The 12,049-nt window shown below is 46.6% G+C and overlaps 1 protein-coding gene across 2 annotated transcripts in view; it reads left to right on the top strand.

Moving 5' to 3' along the window:
• The first annotated feature begins 1,581 nt into the window (after positions 1-1,581).
• LOC142591780 (arylsulfatase B-like) overlaps positions 1,582-12,049 on the top strand; it is a 32,477-nt gene continuing 22,009 nt past the window's right edge. Inside the window, exons 1-4 of one of the 2 annotated variants that reach the window (XM_075703956.1) lie at positions 1,582-1,817; positions 5,222-5,333; positions 8,490-8,541; positions 8,640-8,743. In XM_075703956.1, coding sequence (XP_075560071.1) covers positions 1,670-1,817; positions 5,222-5,333; positions 8,490-8,541; positions 8,640-8,743 — 416 coding nt within the window. In that variant the 5' untranslated portion in view covers positions 1,582-1,669. The remainder of the gene's footprint in view (positions 1,818-5,221; positions 5,334-8,489; positions 8,542-8,639; positions 8,744-12,049) is intronic. The other variant, XM_075703955.1, reaches the window with a different exon arrangement.

The following is a 12,049-nucleotide window of genomic DNA, read 5'->3' as shown; positions in this document are numbered from 1 at the left end:
TTTTCGCATCGATTCCGTATGAAGTTGAATTTAGTTAAAATAAGCTTACTTGGAATTTGCGTGTTTGTCTTTTCGTTATCTTTATCTCCACGCGCTGGAAGCTTTTGATGTCGTGAAGGTCACGTACCGAATATGACTCGAGCTATAGAAAACGTTTGATTCTTGCTAGCAATTCTGAAAAAAAAAAGTTACGGAACAAAATTCGTCCTATTCAGCCGACAGTGAACGCCCTTCCTCTTCATTACCGCAAGTCGAGGACATGCAAGAACGAACACTAACACCTGAATGACAACGTCAACTTGTTAAATACTTGTAACGAGGGACTACCCACGATAACATCGTGGAAAGCTACCTGGGCACTGAGCGCATGACACAGAGATCAGCTAGGACATCGGCACAAAGCGATGGCGCACAACGAGCAAAGGTAGGTGGTAATCTGCATGGGGCGAAGTTCTAGAGCGAACATTTCAGGTGATACATCATCTTCGAGAGATTTCGCGTGTCTACACGTGCTTCCACCAGTAGAAGCAGCTTCTACTCGCAGAGACAGCGACGAGCATGTCGACGACACGTCAAATCGCGAAGTATTTCGCAAAGCGCTTCAAATATTCTTCTCACTGTACGCCAATCTCAGCAAATGGTACGTCAAAGACGGACGTACTAAAATTCTGTTTGCTGGCTGTTCTTATAGTCACAATTCATTACCGATGGCCCGGACGTATACTGCCGTTTCAGAGCACCCACGCAGGCTGAGCTCTCCTTTGATTGAGATTTGATGCTGACCACGCCGGCAGTTTCCACCGTTGTAGCCGTGCAAATTCCTAGCTAACCTCCCATGTGGAGCCGGTAAAATGGGACGTAAGAAAAGAAAAAGAATTTCAAAAAAGACAGAGTAAAAAGGAAGTTGTCTATTTGAGTGAAGTATAGACGAAGTAACTTTTATTTTATAAACATTGATAATTGCGTTTTAGTGCGAAAACTTGAGACTCTGACGCAGGTTGCGTTGCTGGCTGATACCGAGCACGCCGGACTTCACCACCAGTCAAAAAACGACTGCGAAGCTCCCCCTTAACAGCTTAGTTGTAAATGATTTGGTCAAGTTAGAGATGCTGGTCAAATCGTCAAGAAAGTAATTGCTGTTGACAGCAACGTCTGTTGAAAGCAATGACTCTTGACTCTGGTCGCAAGTGCAAACGAGGCCTGCCTAAGAAGAGGTGGTAAGAAGCTTGTTCTTAGGTCGAGACTAAATATTTCAACACTAGGAATTTGCCTGTTGTGGTCAACTGGTCGGGCAAAGTGGAATAAACTCATCTAAAACAGCAACACAAATTTAGAATGGGGCGCTTCTGACGGATGAATAACAAGAGGAGGAGGCTGTCGAGTTCCATGGAAGCCAACATTACTAATTTCCTTAAAACACTGAAGTTGATGGTTTCGGGAGACCCCGGCTCAGAACCTTCCGTGGCGCACAATTCTATTTTTAGCTTTGCATCAAAGCGACTGCGACGCAGACACAACGTCTTGGCAGGAGTCGCACTATCGACCGAAACGAAGGAGCGCTCGCAAGGAATCATCGCGCCTTTATCCGGCGCAGGCACTGAAAACAAACGCCGTTATCGTAATCGGTGGTTTCTGAGGACACCGTGGAGTAGTGGGCCGCGGCTCAGAGATGGCGATCCGCGGCAGCCCGGGATGGTCGCGAGGCGTGCCTTGTTCGCTTGCACTGTGGCAGCTGGCTGCCGCGCTGCTGACTTGCGGAACGGCGGTTCGCGACGCTCGCCAGCCTCACGTGGTCTTCATCGTCGCCGACGACGTTGGTGAGTGGACAACGGCCACAAAGGCTGTTTCCATTTAGCTAGCAACGCAACGAGGCGCAGCTTGGCATACCGTGCCGGCCTTGTGCTAGAGTCGGTCTGTGCGAAGTTAATGTTACCCTCTTCATCTTGTACGGTATACTCTAAAGCTTTACGTTTTCGGAATTTTGCCATAGGAAAGAATCTGTGAGCAAGCAGGGGTCCGTTGCTCTATCGCTTCGTACAATAATTTTCTCCATTTAGCGCCGACTTCCGTTTCGTTGCTCACATTTCTCCATTCCTATCTATTTAAATCACTATTCCCTCGTGCAGGGTAGCAAACCGGTCTTTTCCTGGTTAACCTCCCAGATTTTTCTTTTTTTTTCTCTTTCTCTGTCTCTCTCCAATTAGCCGGGACTGGGTAATTACGGCGACAACTACATGTTTCACTGTGTCACATTGCGGTGACATTGATCATTATTATATTGCCTTTTCAGTTGATTTGAATTCCCCGTAGCTTTTCCGCTTCTCGCTGTCACTTATTTGGGAACACGCGTGTCGTAGCATATCTGCGAAAATGATTAGTCTTTTCGCTGCACTACACTGTTTTTATCTGGATAGCACTAGCACTTGAGCCCTTTCCAATGTTCGCGGGCTCTTGTTCTCTAAACTAGTACAATCGGTGCTACACAGAAACAGACTTTCAAGAGGCGTTATCGTTCACATGACCGTCACGTTCACATTACGCCACGTCGTCAAACACAATGGTATCAGGGACACTCACACGCGACAGATGTTCCCCAATGTCGTCGCGATGCCTTAGCGATATGACAGAAGCAATTGAATATTGCGAGTGGGCGACAACTGATGAGCAAACTATCCTATAAAAGTGGTATGGAACCTCATTGGAACTTCAAGTCACGTTCTTCCGTTGCTCGGTGTTCGAAATGTTGTGTGCACGGTTGTGAGTCTAGGACACATATTCCGAGCTTAGCAGCAGTCCAGCTCACTTGCACACGATTGTACGCTTGACTAGGGCAGAACAATAGTAAGCCAGAGATATATACGTTTATTTGGTACAGGAGTGTACATAAATCCATTGCGAGCTGTTTACACGTTATTTTCCGTTTGATCCAATAAAAAAAGTGATTAGTCGTAAAAGAGCATCATTGTCCATGTGACATTAAAGCTTCACGATGTCAACTGGCAATGTATTACAAAATAATACCTAAAGTATTGCAGTGGAAAACAATTCTTTGAAATTAACACTTCTGTATTCGATTTTTTTCGTTACAATTTTCTTTCTTATTGGCGCAATGGATTAAACGCTCAGTTCGAAATAAAACTTTTTGACCTACGGATATCCAGCGATTTGGCGCTAAAAATATTTATACCACGCAAACTTCGTTGCATAAGATTCGTGCACCTATAGATAAATACTTACGGATGCGTATATACGATGCCGTTAGAAGTGCTATGCAAGGCATGCAAGACAAGATGGAATAACAATCGGTTCAGCCAAAGACGAAGGGGATATAATATTTGAAAATATTCCGATTGTCTATAAGAAAACCCTCACGACTTCAAGCGTACCAGAGAGTTAGGAGAATGCCAACATCATACCAATCCATAAAAAAGGAGGCGTTAAAAAATTGAACTATAGGCCCAGTAACTTCCTTCTAGTATAAAATTTTCACCAAGGTAGTTACCAATAGAATTAGGGCAACCCTTGATTTCAATCAACGAAGAAAACAGGCTGATTTCAGAAAAATGGAGTTGAACAGGCCATGTAATGCTTAACGCAGATAACCGGCGGTTCATTGGATTAAAAAAAAAGTATACTAATGTAAGAAAACCGCAGCCGAAGACTGCAGAGAATTAGGTGGTGTGAGGAAATTAAGAAATTTGGAGGCACAACTAGGAATCAGCCAGCCCAAGACAGGAGTTATTGGAGATCGTTGGTAGAGGCCGTCGTCCTGAAGGGGACATATAAATAGGCAGATGATGATGTTGTTGTTGTTGTTGTTGTTGTTGATGATGATGATGATGATGATGATGATGATGATGATCTACGCTGTTAGACGCATGCAAGGTACGCGGTATATGCTCAGAGTCGCGAATATAAAGCCCGCATCAATACAGCTTTCATCCGATCTAGCCCTACAGCACCCCATAAACGAAGTTGCATGTTTCAACGACAGTTTCAACATTGAGCACCTATTGTGCCACTGTTCTCAGTTTGAAGCATAAAGACAATGTCCAACGCATTCAGGAAACTAGATGATCGTCTTCTGAATGAACAGACAATACTAGAACACCGTCCCCACCGATCATCGGCTCAGAAAGCGATGAAGGCACTTTTGTGCTTTCTGAGAACGTCTGGCTCGTGCGAGCGCCTTTGACTCTGTAGTGCTTCCGCGCACGTCTCTCTACTCCCATCTTTCTCTTTCTCTCCCTTCTTTCTATTTCCCTTCTCCCTTCCCCCAGCGCAGGGTAGCCAACCTGACTATTGTGTGGTTAACGTCACTGCCTTCCTTTTATCTCTCTCTCTCAACGACATAGTTGTTTCGTCAAATAGTTGTTTGGACCGTCCCTGAGTAGCCTAAAGATTAGGACGTAAGGAGCTGCGGTAAGAAAAGTTGCGAAAAATGCAGGCGCATCCATAATTAGCTCACTCTCAAATGCCGGACGTGGGTATAATGATATTATCATGTTTGTTTTGTATGAAACCAACAGCAGGAGTCTATTTATGTTATGAATAAAAGCGTTGGTATGAGTTCTTGAATTCTTCTTTATCTTGACTTGAAAAAATAGGCCTATAAATTTTTTTTACCTTGCTTTACCTCTTACCTTTTACTCTTTACCTTTACCTTTACCTTTTACCTCTTTCGTGGTTGTGCGCCTTCTCACAAAAGCATTCCACCACTCGACATAGGTCACTTCCTTCAGCTTGTAGCGACTGCTTCGAGTCACTATATTTGTTTGAACTGTTTCAGAGCTTCCAACTGTATCCTATGCTTCTGGGGCAACGTTGTAGCCCCAAAATAATTTTTTGCTAGAAGTATTTGCTAAATATAAGTTGTTTTCCTTGCTACTCTACGGATTTCGATCTATGGTAGGAAGACAGGAATGAGGAAAAAGAAAGAAAAATATAGGAAAGGGCAGGGAGGTTAACCAGGCGGACGTCCGGTTGGCTATCCCGTACGGGGGAAAGGGTGTATGAGTGTAACGAGAATAGCCGCTGCCTTCTCATCAGCAGCAATAGTGCGACTGTGCAACGCTGCTGGTGCTTCTTTGTTGTGCTGAACCATGGAACTGGGAACGTAAACGTCTCTGAATTATATGTTCATCTACTAGTGTCTATAGATAAACTGCTTCTTCTGGGCTGCGCATACAGAACTCGACGTCACGAGATTGCCCTGACGCAGGCTGGAATGACGTCCCGTGGCACAACGCGGGCCTCTTCAGCCCGAATCTGGCCCGACTTGCTTCGGAAGGAGTCATCCTGGAGCAGTACTACGCACAGCCTGTTTGCACTCCGTTAGTATTGCCCGACGTGGGTGAGCACTATCAGCACTATTCTGATTCGGAATGGACAACTAAAAAGGAACGTTCGCAGAGGCACCGTCAATACGAGCAGCCCATATTCCAAAAACAACAAATCTGTGAAAAGGAGTTCTCCCACCCTTTGGAAGTCATAAAGAGCTCTGTTTTGCCACTGCCCGAAACCTACCCAAGACTATGCAAATGCTGCGCTTCGTTATACCCTATAGTCTTTTCAAGTGCTTGACTATATCCTAGCTCAATAATCTACGTCATATTCGAAACATGTTCCTGTTTGCTGCGCCGGGTGTATACCGGCGCTGGCGCCTATAGCTGTGTTCCGACGACCTGGAAGGGCCTTTCGCTGCTGGCATAGCGCATCACGGACGCCGGTGTCCGAGTGAGTGTTCTCACCGACGCTCTGGCCGCACGACCGCTTCGGGGTATATGACCGTCGTAGGCTGAACAAAACCTACGATATACAAAAGGAAACATTGGGGGTCGTAAGCTCTCCTAAGCGTTTGGTGGGCTCGCTTGGCTGCCATTTTTTCTTGTTTCAGCAAATCCAGTAAAGAGAACCATTCAAATTTGCCTTTCTATAAGCGTTTGAGCATATAAACAATTATAATTTGATAAGTGTTGCCGGTCAGTATTGCCTTCAAATTCTAACAGCGGAAGATATGCAGAAACGTACTCCAGTATTAAGCGATCTTCGTTTGACGCAATATGCGTGGCTTATATGTGGTTTACATCGCACACTTATTCCACGCTTTACTTTGTAGGCATTATCCTGTTAGGGCACTGCACGGGCTAGGTCTTATCCGAAAGCCCAGGATCGGGCCACGTAAGCAAGTTTTGATGCGGGCTCGGGCCTAGGAGCTTCGGGCTCAGGTTAGGCTCTGGCCGTGACCGTGATGGGCCCGGTTATGATATTTGTAACTTTGCAAAGCTGTCGACTACGAAAATTTCCGCGCTTGCAGATTTTTGGGTCAGTGGTGCCCGTCGGCCTATGAGAAAAGCAGAGGCACGCAGTCCACGGCACAGCAGCAGTACGCTTCACCAATTAGTTTGCGCCAGAGGCGTTCCCTCATTCTCTGGCAAAATGGTACCAGTGGCGACTCCCACTCACCCACGCGCGTCTTCGCGACACCGGAAAACTCTGCTCAACGTAGTTCCCAGGTTATTAAGGCCTCAGATTCCGTAAGGTGAGCGTCGGGTGCATACGAGGAACGGACGACCCGACGTTCGAATGCAGGTGGCGAGATGAGCGACAGCTGCTTCGCCGGACATCAAGGGGGGCGCGTTAGACGGGGGGGGGGGAGTGGCGACGGAGGACGTCACACAGTCGGAACACAGTCGTCACACGGACGTCACAGTCGGAACAGACTGTCACACAGTCGGAACAAAATGACGACGAGTTAGGCAGATATTTGCATTGCGATGGCGTTGGAGATGGGACACCTGCTTAAATAGTGGAAGACTCACGGGATGGCGCCGCGGTAGCTCATTTGGTAAGAGCATCGCACACGTAATGCGAAGACTCACGCAAAGAAAAAATCTAGACTGGCTACGGTTGCCAGAAGTATTATTCTTACAGAAGCCACAAGGCACATAGAGTACAAGAAATATCGGTGCAGTTGGTTAGATTTTGCAAAAGCAGAATACCTGCTTAAAGCAGAGTCGCTGGACAATCTTTCGTTTCTACGCAAAAATATTTAGACATTTAGCAGCCGTGAATAATGTCCCGCCTTGTATTGCCTTACCTGTGATACCTTAATTGTAGTAAGAAAAAAAAAATGAAACAAATTTGAGACGCTTTCTTCTGCAATATACGTGTACAAATTGTTGCGTGCTGAGGCATATAGTGCCCCCCCCCCTCCCACTCGCTACTGTTTTCCATCTAATTCTTATTCAAGCGAGTTGAATAATATGCCGTAGTTTATGGCATAATTAGTCCAACATAATTACATTCAGACGTTCAAGTGTTAGATAAATACTTCAAACCAACGTGGATGTAGCAAAATTTTGCAACGTTGGTGAACGGGGGTATGCAAAATAAAATAGAACGCAGAAAAGTCTAATTTCTCAATCCGTTCTTTCTTTTTTTGGCACGCTAAATGGCCAGGCCCTCGTTTGTATTGCCTTACGTTTGCTCATTCTGGAACCACGAGGGTTAGCTGGGAATTTGCGTGAACGAAGAAATATGTAATATTAACTTGATGGAGGAAAAAAAAAACTGCGCTCTATACGCTGCACATTCACTGAGCTTAACACTCCGCATGTTAAAACAAAAGCAGACAGAACCCCAAAGTGAATCGTATTACAAAACACGAATACTTCGATTGCTGACTGAAAAACTTGTATTAAAATGAATCCGAATAGAGAAACAAAGCCGCATGGCATCACGTGACAATATGGTCGCACATGAACGTTACCCTCGCGAGTCATCTGTTTATTTATAATGGAACGAGAAGAGTATCCAGCAGCATTGTATTACCGAATTCTCAAAGCGAATAGACCAGCGTATTTAAATTTACATTGACGCCAATTTTATTAAATACAGTTCAAGCACTGCAGTTAGCAACGGTTCTTCAAGATTCAACATTGTGAAGAAATGGCTAGCGGTGTGTAGTACAAGTGTAGTCCCATATGCCGTCGCTATATATTTGACAAGCTATTTCGCAAACGTTGTGCGGGCATTCATATCACGCTGTAGCGCACGAGCGTAATGAACAGAGAATGTAAGTTTATCTTTTTATTTTACCTGCTCATTTGTTAGCAACAACTTCGGGGCAAGACTTGACGCAGCCGAATCTGTCTCTAGCAAAAAATCTCCGTGCGGCTGGTGTCTTCGCAATAACCGAACCCATGCTCCGTTTAGTCTCAAAGGCGAGCCGCGAACCTGGCCGGACCGCGCCGGGTACGGGCCTGATTTGAAACCACCAGGCCGGACTCGATCGGGCCAGTGCATGGCTCTTCCTGGCCCGGGTCAGGCCCGGACCAGCAACGGCGACCCGTGCAGGGTCCTGTTCCCTCTGTCGCGTAAACGAGCAGCATCTTTATGCGCGGCAGTCACGCCTGAAGTCATCACTAAGCATTTGTACCTTGTGTGCTGTGTGTGTTTTCAATTTTAAGACGGTCACCTTTCCACAGAACAAGAGCCGCTATCCTGACGGGCAGATACCCGTACAAACTTGGACGGCAGGTAAGCACCACTCTGGACCAAAATTTTCGTTCGCCCAACTTGGTTATATGGGACACACGTCGCAACGCATACTTTGGTCCTGGCCTTTCATTATCAAGGGACACGTGCTGAATCATCTGGAACCCACAGGGCTGACCACGAGCGTCCCGCTTCTGGCAGAGGAGCTGTCACGACTTGGCTACTCAGCACACGCTTTGGGAAAGTAAGTATAAAAGAAAAATTTGAATTGCGGTTGGAACTAATTGGCAAGCCACCAGGCCGTGATTATAGCATCCCCAAGAGGAGTCACTTAATTGATAATTAGCGAGTACTCCGAATAATACTTAAACTTTGCGCACTGCATTGTCTCATAGGCACTGGACGGGGTGATTGTTGTCGTGCGCCTATAGCCATGCATTCTTCATTTACCCATCTCTTTTCCTTTATTTATCCACATACGGTATATTCCTTTTTACTTTCCGCCTTTGCCGGGAGGGAAACCTGCCTCTTTTCTAGTCAATCTCCTTGTCTGTACACTTCCTTTCTCTTTCTCGCTCCGTTTAAAAAGAATGAGGTTGGAATTCGGTGTCATCCACTTTTTGGCAACGAAGCTTGATATTTCCATTTCAACAAGAAAATAACTACGAAGGAACGAAAACGTAACATAATGTCCCAAAATAAATTTGATCTGATCCCCGGACGTCAGCATGTGTGGCGGTTTGGGCTAGTTGCTGCATCTTGACTTCATATAAGTCGAACACGAAAAAACGAGGTCAGGAAACGAGGACGCGTGTATCGATTCGTTTCTCTTTTTTTGTACTCGTTTTTTTGTGCGCTACGTATATGAAGTCAAAGGTCAAATGTCTCGAACCACCTGATCTCCGAACAGCCGTACACCGACGCTACTGCGCCTATTTCTGCGCCTTTCGCGCAGCCGTTTAGTTACGACATTTTTGGGGATCGCTTGCTCCTGCTGAAAGGCATGTCAGGCTGCATGCTTTTCTCGATATCAACAGTGACAACTGCTACCCGTGCCACTGCTTATTGAGCAAACGCTTGTGAACGTAATACGCATGCACCGTTGAATATGCTTCACATCCCACGAGTTTCGGTGCACTAATCTAATTTGCACCGGTACGCTTTTTTCTAAGTTTTCAATCAACAGAATTAATTGGCGTGTGAAAGGGTTTGCAGAAAGAGATACGTGGATATATACTTGCTACACACACACACACACACTCACACGCACGCACACGCGCACACGCACACGCGCACACGCACGCGCACACGCATACACACACACACACACACACACACACACACATATGCACACACACACACACGCACACACACGCACACACACGCACGCGCAGACACACACACACGCACACACACACACATGCGCACGCACACACACACACGCATGCACACACACACACGCACACACGCGCGCACGCACGCACACGCGCACGCACGCACGCACACACACACACACACACGCACGCACGCACGCACGCACGCACGCACGGACGCACGGACGCACAGTGGCAAGACATTTAAGACTCATTTCTGCCAAACTGGAACTAGTCGTATATAGTTACAAAGGAGCGTACGAGTATAGCACGTGGTCGGCGGTGGCTGGGCGGCGCCTCAAGGCGCGAGCCAACAGGTCCGCGTTGGCGGCTAGGCCTTCATCCCTCCGAAAAACGATCTGAAGAAGAGTACCGAGATAACGCCCATGCTTTGCTGCCGAGGCGAGATGAAGGGAAGCGAACGCGTATACAACACCATTCACTTCCTTCCCGTGAAGCGGGCAAATGGGGCACAAAGTGCGGCGCGTCTGGCCTGAAGCGGGCAAGTTGGGCAACGCCACGTCGGGCCATGACGTTGCTTCCGTGTGATCCTGATACGGGAAGTATGCGGGAGACCTAGCCATAAGCAGGGGGCTTCTGCGACAAAAACACTTCCATCGCAAGAGCAGATTCGAAGCAAAGCAAGGCTACTCTTTTTTATCCTTGGAGTGTCCAAAATCAAAAGGCAGCAGTTGCTTCGCGGCACGTGGTTCGTACTGCCCGGAACAGTTTGAAACCACAAATCTGCCAACTGAGGATTTCAGAAAGCTGGTAAAAAAGGCTTTGACCTTCATGATTACGCGCATCTAAAGTCTCTCCGAGGGATGTAATCTCACCCTCTCACACTTAAACATCTTCGGTATATCTTTAAAGCGTGCCTAATTGAATATGTGTTCCAGTGATCGTTTTAATCCCTTGCAACTACGAGATAGTGTATGCCAGCCCTCCCCCTCCATCCTTCCAAACAGAAAAGAATGCTTCTAAAAACATTTCACATTTATGAAAGTTACATGACGATAAAGTTCACATAAACATCAGAGATTGTCTGCTGGCAGACGAAATAAGTTCTGAAAATGAACGGTGTCATTGTTGCCCTTAGGGAAAGAGTGACACAGGTTTTCAATGTCTACAGAGCAACCATAATTGATTCTCTCATTCCACCCGCTCAATTCAGTAACCACACATGCTCATAACTTCCAGGCCTAGTTCACCGTGCGGCTCAATATCCACTCCGCACAAAGACGCGAAGTACAGCTGCACGTAATCACGGCTTCACCGGTAGTCGGTTCACGATATAACCACACATGGATTCTTGGGGTGGTAAGGTTCTTTTGATGCTAGGGACCGCATTCGCAAAAACGTCTTATGCTCGAATTGTTTGTAAGAGAAAACGTCAGCCGATCCATATGCTGAACAGATCGTTAACGAAGCCGGCTGGCCAATAGCAAATAACACTTACGAACGAAAAGCTTTGTGAATTCATATCCTGTAACTGATTCAGAAGCAACTAACTTACGTTGTGTTTCTACGCACCATGCTCACTCATAATCATTCTAAAATATAAACCTGGCTTGTAGACTTTAGCGGAGAACACCTGGAAGCCACTCTTTCTACGTTTCCTTACTTCCTTATAGAGAGATCACAATCATTCACCTGGTTGGACAGCCCTCACTGCGACTGTGAGAGGCCTGAAACGCTGGAATGCATATCATACGTGTGCGCACAATGTGCACCTCAGCAACCGACACTGTACGGTCTCTTAGCCGGCTTCGGCAGGCAGCCACTAGGGGAGGGCGCTGTTCCAGGCCCATGGCATCACACTACAACAGCCAGGCAGTCAGCAACAGCATTATTGGAGTTGAGTTGAGTTGAGTTGAGTTGTAGGCTACTGGTGGGATTAGCCTTGCAGTTGCTGCCGGCAATTGCTCCACCGTAGCGACACTTAAAATAAATAAATCACATAATCAGACACAGACCTCCCAATTACAAATGGTCACTCCTCAGTTCACCACGTGGAAGCCAAATCCGTGTCGTGTAGGTAATTTAACAGAAGGCGAGAGACCTCCTTCCTACACAATCGGTTCCCGCGCGGGAAAACAATGTCCTGAAGAGAGCTGTGAGGAAGTCCTGTGTTCTTGAGGGACCCGAATAACACCCTCCTGTCCGCGTTATACACA

This window comes from Dermacentor variabilis, chromosome 1 (genome assembly GCF_050947875.1).
Source record: "Dermacentor variabilis isolate Ectoservices chromosome 1, ASM5094787v1, whole genome shotgun sequence".
In the NCBI taxonomy this organism is placed as follows: Eukaryota; Metazoa; Arthropoda; class Arachnida; order Ixodida; family Ixodidae; genus Dermacentor; species Dermacentor variabilis.
The sequence above is the reverse complement of the archived record's forward strand: the minus strand, read 5'-3'. Positions and strand labels throughout refer to the sequence as shown.